The sequence below is a fragment of the Diceros bicornis genome, chromosome 2, assembly GCF_020826845.1.
Source record: "Diceros bicornis minor isolate mBicDic1 chromosome 2, mDicBic1.mat.cur, whole genome shotgun sequence".
Taxonomy (NCBI): domain Eukaryota; kingdom Metazoa; phylum Chordata; class Mammalia; order Perissodactyla; family Rhinocerotidae; genus Diceros; species Diceros bicornis.
Genome location: NC_080741.1, coordinates 58,629,799 through 58,651,962, shown reverse-complemented (window position 1 = coordinate 58,651,962; position 22,164 = coordinate 58,629,799). Strand labels below are relative to the sequence as shown.

Sequence of the window (22,164 nt, the reverse complement as noted above, 5' to 3'; positions counted from 1 at the left end):
TCCTCATTATAGAACTTTTGTCTCTTCTACCTTTTATTTTAGGAACCAAAAGTCTAAATTGCTTTTCATTGTAGATTTTAATTAGGACCCTATTATATTAGCTACATAACATGATACATGTTTATAGAGATAATTATGACAATTAATATGATTATAAACAGAGAATTATTAAAGTGAAACAGGCTTTAAAAATGTGTTTGTGTTAATTATACTAACAAGTTTAAAGAGGTCTGTTAATTAAAGAGATACTAAATAATGGAGTATTGGTATACTTTGCTTTGTGAGAAAAAGTGTACTAAAATTTTTAATATTTAAAAAATAGATTTGAATTTAAATACACGGTGGTGGAGTACTCCTTAAAGAAATCCTATAGTGGATCTTCTTATAAAATACAGAATAACATCTAATTTTCTGTGATTTAGGGGAGTATATCATATCAAGTTTAGGTATAACTTTAATAGTCACTGGATATCCACTGCTAAGCAAGAGATTCCTCTAAGAAATTCAAGGTATTTAGGAATTTTAATTTTTTAAATAGCTATGAACTAGTTTAATATGCTCATTTTGTTGGAATTGTAGCTGCAATTGTCAGTATAATTTTTTTAAATACTCCCTCCCCCCAAAAAATCCTCCTTTTGGTGCCGGCCCAGTGGCATAGCAGTTGGGTTCGCACACTCTGCTTCTGTGGCCTGGGGTTCACGGGTTCGGATCCCGGGTGTGGACCTGCACACCACTTATCAAGCCATGCAGTGGCAGCATCCCATATAACGTAGAGGAAGATGGGCATGGATGTTAGCCCAGGGCCAATCTTCCTCAGAAAAAAAAGAGGAGGATTGGCCACAGATGTTAGCTCAGGGCTAATCTTCCTCAAAAAAAATCCTCCTTTTAATCTTGGATACTATCCACAATTTTGGTGAGATTTTTTCCATTGTCTACCATGTGCTATGCTGGGCTCAGCAGATGGGGGTACATACAGTATGAAATAAATGGTCTTTCTACTCAAAGAAGCTTTAAATTGATTGGGGGAACCTGCATATAGATAAAGAATATGAAAAAACATCAAGGAAATTGCCCCTGTAAGATGTTTGAACAGAAAGATATGCCCATACCCTAATGGTTGCCCTGACTGCAAGTAAAAAAAAAAAAAAGGCTCCTATTCCGGTACTGAAAATTCCCACGTTGGCCGATGCCATATCCCATATAGCCCTTCAGGATCCTCAGTGGCTATTTCTTTCTGGGAAAATCCACATTTGAGAACAAAATCAGTAGTCTAGGATTTGTTCTACTTGGTCACAAAAGGTACAAATGATGAGTCAATAATAGATTTTTCCAATTGGCCTGGAATTTGAGGGTCATTTTGTTCTGTTATTGATCCTAACAGTAAGAGACTAACAGTGTTTTGTTGACTCCAAATGGATGTTTATAAATGACTGGAAAAAAATACAGATGCACACATAGCCAAGTCTATTTGCTAACACTAGGAAATTTTACATGTAACCTGAGTAGGCATCTGATTGTGGTGCCATAGCACTGCTGCTGTTGAGAGCTACACCATTCATGTAAATATCAATGTCTTGGTCATTGTTGACCCTTCTCTCGCATCCCCCACATCCTGGCAATTGTCCTGTTCTGTCCAGTCTTCCTCCTCAATTCACACATAAAAACCCTTAGGTGGATTTTTCTTAACATGGAATTCCAATCGTAGTTAGAAATATTTAGTCATTTAATCCAACTTCCCCGCCGACCCATTACGTTTAATGGTTCATTCATTTGCTCAGCAAAGATCTATTACTCTGTGTCAGACACTTTGTGTCGGGCTAGGTGCTAGCAATGCAGGGTGACAGAGCAGGCACTGAGTTCATATCTACTGAAGCACACATTATTAGGGAATCCCATAAACACAAATGCAATTGTAAAAATGCAATTCTGACAAGTTCTGTGAGGGAAAGGTTATGGGAGTATCTATGCTGGGGAATTTACCCTAGTCAGAAAGGTCCGGGAAGACTTTTCTAAGGAAGTGATACATGAGCTGAAACATAAAGGCCAAGAGGAGAAGGAAGAGCCTTCTAGTCTTGGAGAACAGCATGTGCAAATGCTTTCATAGGCAGGGAGAACCGAGGAGGCCAATCTGTTCAGAGAGCAGAAAATGAGGGGTATAAGGTATGAACTGAAGCCAGAACACGCAGGATTTTTCAGGCAGTGTTAAGGACTTTCTTCTTAATCCTAAGAGCAGCAGGGAAGCCATTGAAAAGTTTTAAGTGAGGAAAGGGAATGATTCAATTTTATTTCTGTTGGTATAAGACCTCTCTGGCTGCATTTTGGAGAGGGCATCGGACAGGGAGCCATTGGAGAGGGCATGGGACAGGGAGCCAAAGTAGATGTAGTGGATCACTCAAGAGGCTTTGTGATCATCCAGGAGAGACATGATGGTCGCTTGGTTTGCAGTACTGGTAGAGGAGGTGGAGAGAAGTGGACATGGATCGGATATGCAGAGGATGGAGGGAGGTGTCAAGGATGACACCTAGATTCTGACTTTTCAAACTGGATGGATTGTGGTGCCATTCATTAGACCAAGTTTTCAATTTGAGGTGTCTTTGAGACATCGAAGAAGAGCTGGTTAGGAGGCCACTGGATACAAGGAGTGGAGTTCAGAAGAGACGATGAGGCTAGACATAGAAATTAGGGAGTCGTCTGATATCTGAGTCTGCCTTATAATATCCAGAATAGCTTTCCAGACTTCTGGTTGAACACCTTCAAAATGACAGAAATCACCACCAAAAGAACCAGAAACACTTTGGTTAAAGAAAGATGTTCCTTATGTTGGACTAAAAGCTTCTTGAAGTAAGTTCTACTCATTAGTTCTGATTCTGCCCTTTGAACAAATGGAATCTCTCGTCTACCTAATAAGCCTTCAAGAATTTGAAGCAAATTGGAATGCTGTATCTCCTCACCACTCTGCCAGCCACCTTGGATCTTCTGTCCAGCAAAAATCCTTTCAGATCAGTTCAGCAATCTGGCCCTTGCTCATCTCTTCAGCTTCATCTATTACAAACACAAAAACAGACCCAAAAAATACCCATATACCCACACACATTGCTTCCACTCAGATCTAAGTAGTTGGAACTTCCTAAGCAGGGTGTGTTTTCACAACCTTTTGTGCCTTTTCTCATGCTGTTGCATAGGTGTGGACTCCACCACACCTCCACCACATGTAGAATTACAGCTCTACAGCAGATGCTAATGAGACCAATTAGCTAACTATAGGAATTTTTTTTAGACAGGGGAATAGGTCAGACAGGAAGTGGCCAGTAAGTCATATATGTTCAAGGCTGTAGGACAAATGTGGACTTACTCAGGGCCAACATCATAATATTCAAGTTGGTCCTGTCTTGCAAGTGGGGCTCAGCAGAAGGCTTTCTAGGTTGTGGGCAGTGTTTTCAGTAAAGGGCTATCACTTGCACCTGCTTTTTTAGTCAAAGGACCTGCAGTCACAAAGAACCTCACATAGTCCTAGTCCAGTCAGGAGTCCCTTGGGCAGCCTTCCATATGGTCATTCGGAGTCCCAAGCTCCTTTCGTCTAGTGGCTCCTCTGGGGACCTTGAAGTCCTCCACTGGATCTCCTGCATCTTGTCAAGACACGAGGGAAGGGAGAGCGTGGGGGATTGTGCAGGAGGTTTTAGGGGCCAGACAGTGGTTTACACTTCTCACATTCCATTTCTCGTGTTCCGGTAACCAGAACTCAATCACATGACCCATATAACTGCAGGGAAGGCTCAGAATGTAATTTAGCTGTATGCCGGAGGAAAGGGAAGCAAGATTTGGCGAGCACACCTGCTGTATCCTGGAGGTGATACCCGTTTGCTCTCTTTCTCCCCAAACCTTCAGGGATTCCCTGTTGCCTACCAAATTTAGAATAGGCTTTTTAGCATTTTAAGGCTTTTTTCAGTGTGACCTTAGCCTATCCTTCCAGCTAAACTGGTAATTTCATTATTCCCCAAGCATACCCGACCATCTTCCATAGCTTTATTCAGGCACTTTCTTCTGCCTAGGCCACCCTACCTCTCATTCTTGAAATCTTACCAGTCATTCAAGGTCCGTCAAGAGGTCATTTATTCTTCACTCCCACTGGTCCGCCTTATGTTATAGTTACCTGTTTACCTGTACTGTCACCTCCCTCCAGACTACCTTATTTAGCTTGTGTCACTGATGACCTCTAGGAAATGCACCAGAGAGTGCTCAATCAACTATTTGTTCAATTGAGTTAGTTTTATTTAAATTATTTCCTTAAAGAGAAAATAAGATGTATTTTTTTAGTAGCTTTTCTTTCTTTTTTTTTTCTCTTTTTTCTGAGGAAAAACATTTGTGGTAGTGGTTCTCAGGTGATAGTGAGCACAAGAACCACTTTGGGGCACTTGTTAAAATTGTAGAGTTCTGCCACTGTTCCCTCCAACCCCCCACCCACAAATTCTAATTCTACAGATCTCATAGATCTGATGTTGGGCCCCAGTATCTACCTTTTTAATAAGTACCCTGTGGGGGAGGGGAAGATTCGGATCATATGACACCTGGATTGTACTTTCAGATGTATTGCAACATGGTGTTTGTCATTACACCGTTAATGGACTGTTATTACCTTCCTTTAACGAAACAGATCAGTTCATTAACAGAGGAACAGGCAGTGTACGGAACAGTAAAAATCAAGATGTTTGCCATATCGCCTTTGGATCCAAAGTTCTTGGACCACCTCCACTCTCTGGCAGAAGAAATAACATGAGGATATCCAGTGAGGTAGGAGCAAGGTTTGAAGAGCTTATTTAAGCATGAGTGGCTTGGGAAAGGAAGAGTTTTTTCCCTATCTAGGGGGAAGAAAAAGAGGGAGAGAGACCACGTGCCAAAAGCAGAAGGCTTGAGTAAATTTGGAACAGAAATTCTGGATTTTAAAAGACTTCAAAACTGTTTCCTTTTTGTCATGTCAACACAATTAACATTTTTCAGCATTCTTTTCTTTAAATATGTTCACAAACTTAAAGGCAAATATATGTGAGCACATTTTGTGGTCTCCCTCAAAAAGAAATTGGATCACCACCAGAAACCTTACAATGAACAGATTCTCAAATGTTATATTTTTATTTTTAGTTTCCTCTGAATTTCTGACATACACAGTGATTTTCAATTCAACTCCTACCTAGTAAAGGTGGAGTGTTGCAGATAAGCACATTTTAACTTATGTGTCTAGGAGACTTGCTTGTCTTCTATTTTATCTCACATTATATTTCTCCTTCCGTTTCTTTCTAATTTTCTACCATAATTTCCCTCTCCATCAACTTTTTAACTGCCCCATTTCTTCTAGTTTTTTTTTTGTCACTGTTTATTTGTCTAAATATTATTTCTTCTTTGTAGAGTCTACAGGAATAAATTCAACTCCTAAATTTTAAAATATACAGATTAATTTCTTTTTCTTATAGACAATAAGATCTGTTGGGTCCAGAAATAACCGATCGTGCCAGCAGTCTGTAGTAGAGAAGTGTGCTAACAGTGCAGAAATGTCAACCTTGCTGATATCTGAGTCTGAGGAGCAAGGATATAAAGAAAATATGCGCCAAATAAAGCAAACTGTACCTATTCATGGTAAGAATCATGCACAAAGATTGATAGCTAGTGAAAATACTGAGAAATGTTCTTGTTAAGATAAATCCAAAGTTATATTCTTGACTAGATCTTAAATTTGGAGAATTATCATTTAAATATGAAAAGGGTGGTGGATGTTGAAATACGTTTAGAATTCTTACACTCATCTTCTGTAACCTATTATTCTATTTATTCCATTATTTCAAATTGCCATAGTACTCTGTGTTTTTACTTTATGATGACTGGCGAGGAAATCATAGAGCATCTTATTACCACTATCTTTTGGAAACTCCATGTGCATTTTACGTTTTCTTAAATTTTTTTTAATTAATCTCTTCTATTTGTAAAGTGCTGTTTATTTTCCCTCATTGATACAAAAACAACTCTGTTAGTGAAGAAAAGACTTTTGTCCCATTTTATAGGTTGCAAGTTAAGACTAACAGAGAGGTAAAGTGATTTGCACTTTGTAATCATTGGAAAGAATTGAGACCAGAACCCAAGGCTTACCACTCCCTGTCAGTTTTTCCAGTCTTACTGGTCTGACTTTTGTGAGAGTTGAAAAGGGGGCATTTGGGTTCATTTTATCTGATTTAGAAATTAATGATCACTGTTACAGACTATATCTCCCATGGAGTATAAAACTGAGCTAAGGAAATGAATAACATAGATATTCAGTCCTGGCTCTACCACTATCTGTGAGACCTTGATCAAATTTCTTAAACCCTGTGAGCCTCGGTTTTCTCATCTGTAGCTTGGGAATATAATTACTACTGGCCCTAGTAGTATAATAAATAACAGTGGCCTTAAAGGGTCATTGTGAGGATTCAATGAGAACAATCAGTCAAGCATATCATATTGTGTCAAGAAATTAATCATTCAGTAAATATTTATTGCTGCTATGAATATTATTATTATTACAGAATTAAATTACACTTAAGAATTCTTCAGGTTTGATCTTAGTTCTCCAGGGTTCTTTTGGAAACTACCCTCTAAGCTCTTATTGAATCATACTTAGCTACACTTCCTCTTTTAAAGGAAGAAATAGTTTTTCTGTATTGGCTGTCAGTTTCATTTTTTATGTTTTTTAATATAGCATCTTGCATGATTAACATTAATTAAATTACTTGTAGCTCTCTATAAAGTTATATCGCATGAATAAAATGTATTAGTAATTTTGAAAGCCTGATGCAATCCTAATATTGGAATAGGAATAAAAAACTATTTCCTCTGAAGGAATAAATTGTGTTTTTGATACGGCATTACAGTATGTCAAAATGATACATGAACATTCTCATTATAGCTATCATTATATTTACTGAATTGTTTCAAACCATATAGTACTTTCTGTTCTGGCTTTTTGTTCTTTGATATGAAAATGTACCAGCCAATCTACACGCTATGCATCCACATCCCCCTCAAGAACCATCAACAGATAAGAATAATAACAGGAGAAGATTGCGGTTAAAAAGCACGAGCAGGGAAAAGACAGAGACACCCAGCGGTATGGCACTAATTCCATCCTATCTTATATCTGTATATTGTTCAGAGCAATGGAATCTCTCTCTGCAGGTTGTAAATTTCAAAGGATTATGAACCAATTCATTTAAAATATAAACGTCTATTCTACAGGGATTATGGAAATCAAATTTTCTGTAAAAGAATTGCTCTAGAGCCTTAACGGAGGTTTGCTGGATTAAATAGACAGTACCAAAGAAATAAAGGACTTCCTACTTTTACTCTCAAAGGCTGAATAAGCTTAAATTACTGTTTTTTAAAAACTGCCCAAATTTGATAGAGGAAGTTCCTGCCTGCAGACTTTACTAAAATTGAACTTAACTCATAATTTTTCATGTTTCATTTCTGTCTCCTCTTTTTTAAATTGGGCCTTTCCAGATTGTTTTACATTTGCTCTCTCTCCCTTTGGACTCCTTGCCATCTGGTATATAATGTAGGTTAAAATTTCAACTCTTTGCAACCAGTAAAGCATCAGACAAATATAGATGGCTATTATAGCTATTCCTTTATAAATATTGGATTTGGGGCATGTATGTATAGATGTGTATACACACGCATTTGTCTATCCTGAATCAAACCCAGAGTGTATCATGCATACATCTGTTAGCATAATTTCTCAAAAGTGTAGGGTTCTTGGATAGGCCAAAATTGAACTTGCTAAGTTTCATGTTATTTTTATAAAATAGTAGTTAGAAAAATTAGTTCTGTGTCCGATAATGCCTGTATCCATTTTCTTAAGGTGCTGAAGGAAAGAGCTTAGTTTAAAAGAGTTGAGTTCAGTAAGAATTGTAATTTAAAGAAAACACACTTCATTTTATGTGGAACCAAAGGAAAAAATATAGGACCCTTTAAAAATTATATGGGTTTTGGAATTCCTTTTATCACATATTGTAAAACTTAAATCTAAAATGTCCCCATGCAAATATCAAGGAATTTTAAGATGAACCCCTAAAAAAATGCAGCTGAGTTCATCTTAAAACATTTGAATATAAAAGAAAAAAACTGTATATAATATATGTAGTTACCTCTAACTTGCTTTTCAATAACTATAAAGTATACCACATTAATATCATTCTTCAAAAATTAATTTTTATAAATATCAAAAGAAGTAATATAGTGAACATATTTATTCCAATAAAGGCAGTTCTTCAGGAAATAACAGGAATGAAGGTAAAGCAACAACTGCCCTCACCACTGTGTCCCAACAAAGAGCAGAGACATTGAACCCCAGCTCTCCAGCACGCCAGTCTCCTGATCAAGCAGGTTGGCATCTTTATTATACCATAGTTGTTAATAATTAATAAAATATAAATATGTTAAACATTTCTAACCAAGTCATTTTGAAAAGTCATGATGCAGTCATTTGCTAAAATCTATCATTCTTTGTAAACCTCCTTTTAACCTCAATTTTTTTTTTTTTTTTTTTTTTTTTTTTTTGTGAGGAGATCAGCCCTGAGCTAACATCCGCCAATCCTCCTCTTTTTTCGCTGAGGAAGACGGCCCTGGGCTAACGTCGGTGCCTATCTTCCTCCACTTTATATGGGACGCCGCCACAGCATGGCTTACCAAGCAGTGCGTCGGTGCGCGCCCGGGATCCGAACCAGCGAACCCCGGGCCGCCGCAGCGGAGCGCGCGCACTTAACCGCTTGCGCCACCGGGCCGGCCCCTTAACCTCAATTTTATGTCAAACTTTAATGGATGAAAGAGTATTTTTATTTTCAAGTTTTAATGTACTGATTGTCCTGTTCAGAATAAAAGTTTAAAACTTTGAGATTTTCACACGACATTGTCACCCTCCCCAAAGATTATCTATTGTTGCATTTCTCCGGTCCTCTTGATAATGGAGTGTAGAGAATTGAACCCATCACCATATCTTTTATAGCAGGTGTGTGGTACTTTTACAAAGGCAAATTGTTTTTGAGCAAGGGAAAAAGGAAAATAAATGAAAATTGTTTATAGTTTGTCAGTCTTATTTATGCAATGTTGAAACCTTCATTAAAATGTTAGGCGCAATTAGTGTCTCTAGCATAAATCTGACTGTGTAGAAAAACTAATTAGATGTTTAGGTGATCATTCTTGCATTTATCTTGTTTGCTGCAATATTGTGATTACACAGTAATTTACATATTTTCCTAGGAAAACACACCAAATTATTCATTACAATTGATATGGAAATACTTGAGGTAAAACTACAAATTCAAAAAAAGCATGTGGTAGTGAGATAATTAGAGTTTATTTGGTGTAAAAACACTCCTTTTACTTTGACTTTTTGACTGTTAATACTATGTTTGGCAATAGGTCATACAAGTTGTTTAATTGCATGATGAAGATTCCCAGTGTCTTTTCATCCAATTTTCTTTACGTATCCACGTACATAATGCAACATTGGTTTTTGTAATCGTTTTCAACATTTATTAAAATACCTACTGTGTTTACAAAGCACCTGCTATGTGCTTAGCACCATGCAAAAGCGTTCGCTGTCCAAGGAGACAGCCCAATGCATCTATTCATTTCACCTGCCCACAGCTGCGCTGACTCCAGACCCTCCACGTCCCCTGTGAAGGTGGTCAGATGAAGTAGATTCAGCCTGCCATTGGCTGTTTATCTACAGACTCGGTCCCTGGAAATGTGAAAGCCTTGTCCCTAATAGATTTTCTCTAAGAAATGGACATTTATTGCCGTTTTACAGGCAAGTTATGTTATATAATGATAGTCTCAAGTTAAGAAACAGATGAATATAATTGTGATGAATACAATTTTATTTGTGCCATCAGTGTTATTTTTATTAAAGGTCGTTTTGTTTGCTGCTTGTGCTTTTGTAGTGTAGGCCTTAGAGTTTCAAGTTAGCAAATCTTAGCTATCTCTTGGTTACTTTTCTTGTGGTGATAAATATAATAGGATTCAAGAGTCAGGGGTAAAATTACCATGTCTACATTGTGGTTCTACAGAACACAGATTCTTGTAAGACTTTCACCATTGACATAATGCAGCAAAAAGTAAAAATTTCAAGAAAAATAGACTAAGTTGAGAAAATGCTCAACTTTTTCCTGTTGTCATTCTAAAGAAAAAAGTAAGCATACTTTTTATGATATTCATTATCAAGATTTGTCCTTTCCAATTTGCCTGGATCATAGAATTATAAAATCTATCTCAATGTTGAATAAAAGATTAAATTTTTTAATATTTTGATAAAAATGTATCTCAGTGGTAATATACAGTCTTTTTAAAGGAAATAAATAATGCTATGCAAAAAAATTTTCATATCAGAACATTTTCTCCTAAAATTAAACATAAAGGTCTTTTTCACCAGCAGAATTCACCAGTCACATTAGCAAATATTTCTGTGGATTTACTATTACTTGAGAAGTCTACTCAGTTTAGTCTGTGAATTGTCCTGTTTCAGTTAGTAGAATGGAGAGAAAAAGACCGTCAACCTTTTCATAGTTTCCTCTCCTCCATGATTTGTGATCTGAAAAATGCCCAGATATTTTGTTTAAAAAAACTTGTTCATTACTTAAGTGCTCTGTCTTCCTCTTGTCCTCTCTTAAAAGACGATATTAGTAACTCAAACCCTTTTAAATTTGGAAGATTTTCCCCCTCTGGAACATCAAATTAATGAGGCTGTACTATAAAGAATTTGCTGCAAGAAAGGTGATAATTATTTCACACTTAAAAATTTCCTGGCCAGTGTTTCAACTCAGATGGAGAGGAAGAGCAAATGAGTTGCCACTGATCTATGGGTTAAATGTTTAGCAGGGTACAAGGTGGTGGATAAATTGCCATCCTTGGCTTTTGCATTATTTGATAAATCTCTGTTTCAACAACAAGAAATTTTAACCTACCTACCTAGAATAACACTTATGGAACACTACTCTAATTTTTCTCATCTTTTCCAAATGTCAGATGAGTGGATATTTCCTGAAAATGGTCATCACATTGCCCATTTGGCGTCCAACAGACAGTCTCTACTTCTGGATGATAACTCCTGCCACACATCACACTTATGGCTAGAAGCCAGCAAGGAACGTGAACATGACCAACAGGCAGAGGAAACCCAGATTGTTGCAAAGGACATTTTCACTTTTTCATCAAGACCACGATCAGCACCTCATGGAAAGACTCAGAATGTGTCCCCAGAGGGGGGCTCATTTATTTTGGATCTGAAAGAGGATACCAGTGTGACAAGGAGTGACACCCAACTGGAGGATGATTTTTATGGCGGTGACAGCAGCGAAGAGGTACACTGCTTGATGAGTGAAGTAATTTTAAAGCACAGTTGTTCCCTTAGCTTCAGTAAGCACTAAAACTATTTGAAATGAAAGAGGGGAAATCAACTGCTATTTATAAAAATGCAGCAGATTGCAGTGTCAGTCAGCAGTTGCCTCAGGTTGTTATGGTAACTCTAAATTGCTGCCTTTTTTTATTAACAGTCAGCCAATTTCATTTTTAATTATGGAAACTAGTTTTTGGTTTGTTTTTATATTTTCATTTTAATCTTTGTCTCACAGAATGAGAAATAATATGCAGTTTAGTTATCTGATAGCAAGACCAGTAAAACATTGAGAACATTGTTCCAGATCTCTGGGGAAATTGTGTAGCAGTTGCTAAGCATTCTGAGTTGACAGTTTTCTGGCTTCTTTGCTCCCCTGCCATCCTTTCACCTTAGACCTATTAGGACTCATTATTTCCTGTATGGTCCCAGAATTTCAAGAGTTGTGCCAATTAAAGTTTAGATAATGAATCATGGATTAGTGCTGGGACTTGCCTTATAGGAGGTTTTCTGTTTGCAGTTATTTAGAATACAAATATATTTTATAAATTAGTAGATTCATAAAAAGTTTTAAAAAGGTTATTAAAAATCAAACTGAATATAGTTCTGAAACGTTTGTTTAAAACTTAATACATTATGGGGGCCGGCCCGGTGGCGCAAGCGGTTAAGTGCGCGCGCTCCGCTGCGGCGGCCCGGGGTTCGCTGGTTCGGATCCCGGGCGCTCACCGACGCACTGCTTGGTAAGCCATGCTGTGGCGGCGTCCCATATAAAGTGGAGGAAGATAGGCACAGATGTTAGCCCAGGGCCGTCTTCCTCAGCAAAAAAAGAGGAGAATTGGCGGATGTTAGCTCAGGGCTGATCTCCTCACAAAAAAAAAAAAAAAAAAAAAAAAACTTAATACATTATGATAACTCTTTTTTCCTCATATGAAATGAATTTATTTGAGAAATTTCTTTAGCTTTATTCTTTAATGAGGGGCATTTTATTTTTTAGAAAAAATAATTTTACAAGCAGATTACAGTCAAGTTATTGCTTAGTAAAATTATACAAATCATTTCTATGTAGAAATTATAGAAATAATTAGAAAAACTTTTTGTGTATGCTTACAAATAACTTTTTTTTAATAACTATAACTGATCAAGAATCTCCCTTTGGATAGTGAGATGTAGATTAAGTCCATAGCTCCTAACTTCAGAGCCAGTTGAGAATATAATGAGATTGTTCAGGCAGTAATTATGGTTCTTTGCAACTTTTAATGAGTTTCTGTAGCAAAGTACATGGGGAGATCCTTTTTTCATAATTTCCTTGCTTCTGAGTATGATGAAACAATTAGTCATACCAAACATAAACCTACTACAAACATTTTATTGCATAAATAGTACATTTGATGCCAGCATTTTGGATGTTGCTGTGGACGTCTTTGTCCCTTTCACCCTGAAGAACATTAAGCTATAAAACTGTAAAATGGACATTTATCTTCACCGTCTAGTGTTGCCTCCATCCCAGCTGTCAATTCTTCTACAGTATTAATTGGCTAATCTGATAAATTAATTCATTACGTTTCATTAATGCGATAAGCTCATCCCCTTGCCATATTCACAGCACCATCTTTCTTACCTAACCCAAAAGAATTACTGTAATGATGGAAATTTCACGGCAAGTGGGAAATGGTAGTTCTCTGGAAAACTTTGAGGGAGGTATTGTGGGGAAACTGCCCTTTACATAACACCACGTGAGGAACTTACCTCTTTCATCTGTACGAAGGATAAGCCTTGAGAAGAAGCAATAGAGCTTCATGGGAAACTGAAGAATACTAGTTCTGAATATTTTAATTTGTTATCACAATATGTGCTTTCTTTTAATACCAGCTACTCTACTTCTGACGTCCTTCAGCGTTTATTATGCAGACATGTACTTATTACCAACTACACGAAGTTGAAAATAAATTTACCGTACATTACCCAAGCTCTAACTGGCATAGCTATCTGGTCACCCCTGTTCCGTGACCATCATAATGACTAGTAGCTTATGGCTAGAGTCTGTAGTGAGACCATCTCATAGCTAACACCTGCCCTGGCCCCCCTGTAATCGAAGCCTGCTAAGGGTGGCAGCCAGAGAGAGAGGCAGAAACTTAGCCATATTATACAAGCTTTGGGGTTTGCTGTTAGAGGCAATAACAAGATACAAACTAAAATATAAAAATATGACCAACAAAAATGCCAGGCTAAACAAGTTCCGGAATTTGTAATGATCCTTTCTTTATCAAATTGGTTTGTTTGGGGTTTTTTTTATGAATTCTTTTCCTGTAGGATTACTTCTCCTGTTCATTATTGTATAAGTCAACAGGAAATTGGATTACATATTTAAAATGTTTATTTACATACAGTCTTTGAAGAAAAATCACTCTAGTTGATTTAGGCATCCTTACTATTACTTGTATTCTTTTAGAATATTATATCCTTAGAGTAACGTAATTATACTTAAGGAAAACATAATGTCATGTTATAAATAATGGTGGACGAATGAGTAATAGTTACTTTACTTATTATGCTTGAAGTTTATAACTTGTAGTTAAAAGACTTTATGTGATGTTAGACCATTGAGTATTTTTAAAGGGAAATTGGATGTATTCAGTAGCACATAAACTAGGCAAGATCAAATCATGTTATTATAATAGAGGAAAAGTACATACAATAGTAAAGGATAATTAAAATAAGTTTTCAGTGGTACATTGTCTTTGTAATTTAAGTTCCTAATAGTTAATTCACATCTGAGATCTTTATTGATGTGAGAGCCTCAAAAGTATGAATTTTTTTTGCATATGCACTTGTCTTTGTCTTTACTTTGCTATATATTTTATTCCCTAGGCAGCCATATATACTGATATTCCTGTTCTTATTTGAAAAGCATACTATGGAAATATATTTTGTGGTGAGCTGCAAAATCAAGACTACCATGTAAAATGAATTATTTTAGGAAAGCTATTAAAACAGCATGGCTTTCACACTATTGCAACATTTGAAAGGAAAAAATCATATTACTATTATCATCTCTATTTTGTATTTTATGCCATTATTCCCAATATGGCTTGGCTTCAAGTATATATACCTGGTTTGCAACTTGAAATAGCTTTATATTAATATTTTATTACTCCCCCAATTTAATTTATCATGTAGAAATACTGTCATTTTTTTCCCAAACTCTGGCCGTGTATCACATACTAAAGTAGATATTTGCAAGGCAAGGTAATTTGTCTTGTGTAACAGTCCAAATTGGAATATTTAAGCCAAAAAATTATCCATATTTTGACATAAATTATGTGGACTGACTACCTGTAGTGTTCAAATTAGCTAGGAAACTTCCAGATCTTCTCTCCATCTAACTCTGGAGGTTTACAAAGGACAAATTTACCAACAACAGATTAAAAGGACCATTTTAATCCTCTCTCTCAGCTTTCCTGGTATTGTTGCTTTCAAGATAATTTTTAGCACTCAGTAGTTAAGCTATTTCACTTCTTTTTTTTTACTGATAGCATATATTTCTGGGTTACACCATAAACCACTCACCCTTACCTACTTGACTAATGATTTTGAATTACTTGCTCATGCACACTTACATACGCATAATAGAAAGGATATTTACTCCGTGTGAGGCTCCTTATATTTCTATGTAGTATTTAAAAACTTTTAAATGTCAATTTATGTGTTGCAAAAAAAATGCCAGGACTCTATTTTGAATATACTGCCTTGCGTTTTTATTCCTGTATAGTGTGAATTACAACATAACATACTCTCTAAACCTACCAGGCAAATTTAATATTTATTCTGTGTGAGTTTTAAGTTGTTCTTTTAAGTGATTCACATCTACATGTCTTTATTATTATCTTTTGAAGCTCTCTTCTTCTCTGGAAAAGTCGCAGGCCCCTTGGTTCTTGTTACTTGGCTCTTCGTTGTTATAGGGAGGTAAAGAGGGTTATAAAATTCTTGTCTGCTTAGAGTAACATTCTTCCACTTTTGCTAAAAGATAAACCTCTTGCAGATAAATATTTTGTTGTAGATAGGAGTTTTCATCAGAAATCTTTAAAGTGTTAACAGTTAAAAGAGCATTAAGTCTGGAGCCATCCCGGTAGCATAGCAGTTAAGTTTGCACTCTCTGCTTCTGCGGCCTGGGGTTCACCAGTTAGGATCCTGGGCACGGACTTGCTCACCGCTCATCAAGCCAGGCTGAGGCGGTGTCCCACAGAGAAGAGCTACAACTCTACAACCAGAATACACAATTATGTATGTACTGGGGCTTTGGGGAGAAAAAAGAAAAAAAAAAGAAGAAGATTGGCAACAGATGTTAGTGCAGGGCCAATCTTCCTCCAAAAAAAAAAAAAAAGACCATGAAGTCTGATTTTTAGAAAAATATGTTTTTGTCTTGAACCATTAAAGGAGCCTCATCATTTTCCCCAAATATTCACATGATGATGGTTGCCCATCCCATACAGTCCCTATAACTTCTACTGTGATCTGTCTGTGAAGCATCATTGGCTACTGGTAAAGATGTTTACAAAAATGATTTGCCCAACGCTTTTTAATATCAAGCATGCTGCAGGTTAGTTACTTGTTAGAAACAGTCACATCTTCCTTTCATTTTATTTGTTTCTTAACTAGTAAAGTGCATTATAAGACACCACTATCTGTTACCTTTGCCACCCAGAGAGAACTGTTTGCTTTAGTAGTTGCCTATGAAATGCAAGAGGTAGAAGAAGAGACACTTCTTGGGGATGATTATTAGTGAAGACATTTAAGATACATCTGAATGGTCAACCTTGTTATCATCAAGAGAAAATTATTTTTTTATTCTGTTCTGGCTAGTGTCTTTAGCTATATTTGTTCAAATAACAGTGCTCTTTAGTTGACAACAGAAGTATCTACCTACAACATCCCTATTGTCTAGTGCTGTTGTCCAGCTAAAAGGTGCTGTCAGTTCACACATTTAGTCACTAAAATATTGGGCAAAAAGTAAAAACTCCTGCTGACTCGATCTCAATTACAAATTCAAAACTACCATCAAAAGTGTGTTTGGAATATTGCAGATGTATTTTGAACTTTTAAGAATATTATATAAGACATTTTTCACAGTGGACTGAATTAAAAAGTAAACTGAAATATTAATAAATATGATCGTCCACTTTTACAAAGGCTAAAACAGAATTCTATCCTGACTCACTCAACATTAAAGTTGTGATACAAAGAGCCTGGGTCCCATCTGCTCTAAGTAGGTGGCCCTCAAGAGTCATTAAAATTATCTTTTTAAAATTATAACTCAGCAAGAGCAATCTGTTTTGTGCATCTAGAAATTATTGTCCAAATGCCCATCTGCATGTCCTTTTAAGAGCGTAGTTCAGCAGAGGAAGTGCTGGCTCCTTGGGGAAATCATTCTCATCTTCCACGTACATATGCTGTGCTACAGTTAATCAGGCAAACTCTATTGATGTTCCTGGCACTGGGGCGTGATTGAATATTTAACAAACAAATGTTTCTGAGCACAGAAGACAAACGGTTCGAGAGATTTGGGACTTTTTAAAAAATATATTAAGTTAAATCAAAAGCATTTTGTATTTATTCTTCTGAGAAACAGATGAACAGATGATTGGAATGTGAAAATGGCATGACAATTTCTTTACTACTCTGACAAATTATATTCAATTGTTGTACAGGTTTTCAGTAGCTAAATCATAAACCAAAGGGAAAAAAGTGTTGTTTTTCAATCAGATCATCGTAAGCTAACTTCTTATGCATATAACAAATACATATGTTATATAGAAAAAGAATTAATCCAAAAGCATGTTGAGTCTAAATGACTTACATATGTGAAATCAATAAACATCATCTATACCTATATCATTTATTTTAGTAAGGCAAAAGCATTACTAAAGAAAGGAATAGGGTTTTACCAGTGTACCACTCATAATGAATACTATACTATTTTTTATTCTCCTTTTATTTCCCCTCTAAAAGAGAAGCTGACCCAACTTAAATCAAAATATTAGTCTCATATATCATCTTGCCTTTCTCATTTATCCTAATTCCCCTTTGAGAATCTGGGATAAACCAGAATTAGTGGTTCTGGGCAGCCAAAGTAAGCAAGTCTTTTGTACCCTGTCCAGATTCTCCAGTTATTTGTCCTTTCCATATCATATTTAAAATAGCATGAAAACATAGTAGTGTGGAAATGCAATACAACCAAGAGAATGCTCACCAGGGAACACAACTACATCTGTTTACTTCTTGGCCCATCTCGAAACCAGGGTATATCTGGGGAAAAATATGAGATGAATGTCCATATACGTACTCATGAATATTTCTGTGTATATAATCACTGCTCATGCCAAGCAAAAAGAAATATTTTACACCTGCATAAACTACTAGAAGGAAGAAAAGGCGGTACTCTGACCCACCCACAGGTGGAAAAAATAGACTTCCTATCAAATGGATTGATTTTTAAAGTGTTTTTGAATGATGTAGCAAACATCTGGTTTTCTGTGCACTCCTCAGTTCTCGTAATAGTACATCTGAAACTTTTTAAATGACGTTTGCTACCTTCTCCCTTATGAAATTATTACTTGTGCAGGTATCTATCTCTCTGCTTTATGCCTTTATGCCTCTTGAGGGCAGTGTCCATGTTGTTCTTACTTGTATATCTTATATAGTGCCTAGAAAATGCCTTACACATAGCAGGAGCTTAATAAATATTTATTGAATTAATGTTTATTGCAAAAGCTCCTAAATTTCTGCCTATGCCATATACACAGTGGAATCTCAGAGTGATCCAGAGACTGTGGCCTAAAGAATCATAAGTATACCTTTGCCACTTAAATCTATTTTTAGGGCTATTTTAAAGCCCTAAAAGCTATTTTCTGACTGTTTTAAAATCACACTCTACACATCTTTAATTTTTATTGTGAAAATATGATGGAAATGAATGAGTACAGGGTCTTTTGGTCACAGAAATCACACTGCCAATTGTATATAACAGTAACAGGAAATAAAATTGGAATTAAAAAAAAAAAAGTTGGAGAAGAGAGAGCACTGTCTAGAAGCCAGACTGAATTAAAAAGAAATCTGTCAGGGACAGCTCAGTGGCATAGTGGTTTAAGTTCACACACTTTGCTTCGGCGGCCCAGGGTTCACAGGGTCAGATCCCGGGCGCGGACCTACGCACCACTTATCAAGCCATGTTGTGGTGGTGTCTCATATAAAGTAGAGAAAGATGGGCACGGATGTTACCCCAGGGCCAATCTTCCTCAGCAAAAAAGAGGAGGATTGGCAACGGATGTTAGCTCAGGGCTAATCTTCCTCAAAAAAAAAAAAAAACGAAAGAAATCTATCCTAGTTCCACGAGTACTTTCTTAGAACTAAGGCTCAGGGGATGTTTGCTCTATTCTCTGTTTACCTTCTCTAGACAAGAGTAAACTTTTATTCTTTTTTTGTTTCTATGAAACAAAAATTACAGCAGTCACCACTCCATTCCCTAGTAGTTTGGAACACCGGGCGTTTCTTAGGTCTCTGGCACTCTTTCCAGTGTTCTGCCTGAAGGCAGAGTTCTTCAACCATATGCACATCCTCAGGGTTCCCAGAATGGTGGTGAAGGACAAGCACACTCAGTAGTGGTGTAGAGCAGAGAGAATCGCCGGTGCCTGCTGCTGAGGCCATGCGGTACTGTTGCCAGAGCACCAATATTCTCACCCTTCTTATTGTTTCACTTGGGACACAAAGGGCGGGCCTGTGGATTGACACCCAATCACCATCTTTTCCTTATCCTACCTGGGACTCTGAAAAATAAGTTTCATTTATTTTTCATTTATAAAAATCATTTATAAAGAAATATATGTATCAGAAGTCAAGCCAGCATAGACAAAGAAAATTTAGGCCCAGAATGAGTACCAAGAAGAAATGTTCATAAAAAATCCTTATACACGCCACAATTCTCATTCTTTACTACAGTTAGGCAATTAGGACTTAGAACTTCAGAGAGGTTCTAAGACCCAAGTGTACCTTTCTTGAGAGCCCAGTTGTCTGTTAATCCCAACTGCTTCCCACAAAAAGGGAAAATATAACATGACAGGATTAGGGATCTTAGACTCCATGTAAGAGCTTTCCAGAGTCACTAAGTACAGCCTACTCTGCCTTCTACAGAACTCTCAAATCAGCCCGGCCTCTCCATCATCACCACCATCACCTTAACGCAGCAACCTCAATACTTCTAATAATAATTTAATGGTCATCTAATTGGCCTCTCTTTCTGCTATCTCCACAAACACTCCAGATACCCCACAAACTATCTACACAAACTCATACCCGTGCCTTCTATTCTGTGCCATTGTGGCATTCCCGTGGGTCAGATCACTCAGTGACTCCTCAGTGCCTTCAGGATAAAGTCCCAGGATGGCGGGGATTATGTTCTGCTCTACCATTATATTCCCAGCATCTGCAGCACCTACAGCAATGCCTAGCCCTACGTATGAAGAAGAAGGAAGGAAAAGAGGCAGAACAATGAAAGACACACAGACAGACAGATCCCTTCTGCTTAAAAAATTTGATAAATTCCTCTCTTGTCCTGTGCCCAACCTAGAGCAGGCTTTCTTACCTTTACACTTACTTCACTTCTACTGAAAGGGAAATTTCACCTTAATGATCAGGATGTTCAGTGCATCTGATGGCCAAATATTCAGGAGGAAACTGGGCAGTTTAATTAGTCACTCAGATATTTCGTTTAAAAATGCCAAACTTTGGAAACTTTGGATCTTTGGTTCTGTGTGGCTATAAATGGAAGGGTGGGGGAATATCATACTGCAACTGAATGTGATATATACACTGTCAGACATCAAATAATGTCTTTAAAGTGTACTCTGCTTTTATTGGTTTTTTTCTGTTCTAAGTTTATCATTTTAACATCCATTTATTTATTATATATTTAAATAGATGTGTCAAATTGGAAAAATTTACCATGGCAAGTATAAGCAATGATCACATTAGCTTTTTCTTTAAATTTTTTTATTTTATAGCAGAAAAATCTACCAACTGAAATAGCACTATATTTCTCATTTCCATTATTTACTTTCATGGCCATTGATTTTATGTTTGTAATTTCTCCTTTCTCAGATATTAAAAATTTAAACGTTTTGCTTTCCTAGGGATAAATCCAGAACTATACACTTGTAAAATTCTTCTAGTTTTCACTTTCAGCTTTTCAAATAATTATATTTAATGAGGTTCATATCTTGTAGGAAAAACTTTTTCTATAATTGAAATTTTTGTGTAAGAAAAATATTTCATGAAACATGTTCTCTTATTTGTCACTTCTGAACAATAGAACTGCCCTATAATTATATAAAGCAAAAATCTTTGATAGGCCCCCTTGTTTGTAGAGTAGCATTTCCCAGCTTAAATAAGCTAAATACCATAAATTCTAATTCTTTCTCTTCCCGTGGAGTTAGCTTATCATGAAGTCAAAGTATACAATTCTTAGATGTTTTAGGTAACTTTCTATGGATCCTCTTCTTTTAGACATTCTTTGGAATGAATATATTTGAGTGACTGTTTCTTAAATATTCTCCTGTTATTCAGCAGTAAAAAATATGCCTTACCCAGACCAGATACCATATAACAGGGCATCTTAGCAAATGATTTATACCTATTTGCATTGCTGTTTTTAGTTTCTCATATTTTTATTGCAGAATAAAGTAAAATATGCATTTATAATATTTATATGTATATATATACTCTTGTTTTATTCATAGAATATATGAACTTATTAGGAAATTGTACTCAATAACTTATTCACCAAAAGTTTGGGCTCAAAATTATTTTCACTTTGTTCCCCTATGTAGGGTAACCACAGTGTCCAGGGTCCCTCAGGCCCAACAACTAGTTCTTCAAGGTTAACTCAGTTAACATTAGAGAGCGTGCTGGGGAAGGCTGCAAGGCGGACAAGTAAAGGATATCCAAGAGCTGCCTCCAAAGAAGCAGGAGCATCAGAAAGCCAGATTTCCTTGGAGAAGCAGATAGATAGAAACGACTTTCAAACAAGTTTGGTGCCTACACCCTGTCTTTCTCCCACTGGAAGAAGGAGTGAATCCTCTCGGAAAACTCCGGATCCCATTATCAAAGCAAAGGACCTACCAGCCCATCAAGTGCCAGCTTCAGTAAACAAAACGTCCCTCAAGGAAATCTTAGGGGAGAAGTTAAAACCGATTCCCGAAGTATCTGTAAGTGGTTTGACTCTGGTTCATGTGTGCGGACAGTACCTCCTGCTGTGTTCTGTTCTGTTTCACTGTGCACACGTTTTCAACAATGCCTATTTTTCATCATTTGGGTGATCAGTAATGGATTTTCTTTCCTGTTGAGATGTGCTTTAGCTCAGTAACAGCAGCTGTTAAAGAGTATATTGCACATCTCAACGATAATAGAATGCCTCATGTTTTTAATGAGAAAGATAATTATCATAATAGTTATTTTTTATTTCCCAGTTACTTCTCGTAATTTTAGTCATCGCTGCCTGCAAATTATAAATGAAGATCTTATTTTTGAGCCAAAGGCTTGCCAGTAAAATTGACAGATTTTCAATAACAGTCTACATTAGGAGCCATAAAAACATCATTATTCTATTCAGTTTCTGGTCTCTTTGCAGCAATTCCCCAATAATGAATGATATGAGTGAAGGTTAACAGTAAAGCAGTGTCACTGAGTCAATCCCCAGGCTA

General features: G+C 36.6%; 1 protein-coding gene across 9 annotated transcripts in view; it reads left to right on the top strand.

Moving 5' to 3' along the window:
* Positions 1 to 22,164, top strand: part of CFAP20DC (CFAP20 domain containing) — a 226,793-nt gene that overhangs the window by 129,908 nt on the left and 74,721 nt on the right. For 5 of the 9 annotated variants that reach the window (XM_058562089.1, XM_058562127.1, XM_058562142.1 and 2 more), the window contains 6 exons: positions 4,652 to 4,788; positions 5,466 to 5,628; positions 7,013 to 7,129; positions 8,284 to 8,406; positions 11,047 to 11,381; positions 21,292 to 21,669. In XM_058562089.1, the coding sequence (XP_058418072.1) occupies positions 4,652 to 4,788; positions 5,466 to 5,628; positions 7,013 to 7,129; positions 8,284 to 8,406; positions 11,047 to 11,381; positions 21,292 to 21,669 (1,253 nt within the window). The remainder of the gene's footprint in view (positions 1 to 4,651; positions 4,789 to 5,465; positions 5,629 to 7,012; positions 7,130 to 8,283; positions 8,407 to 11,046; positions 11,382 to 21,291; positions 21,670 to 22,164) is intronic. The other 4 variants (XM_058562095.1, XM_058562100.1, XM_058562135.1 and 1 more) reach the window with 4 other exon arrangements.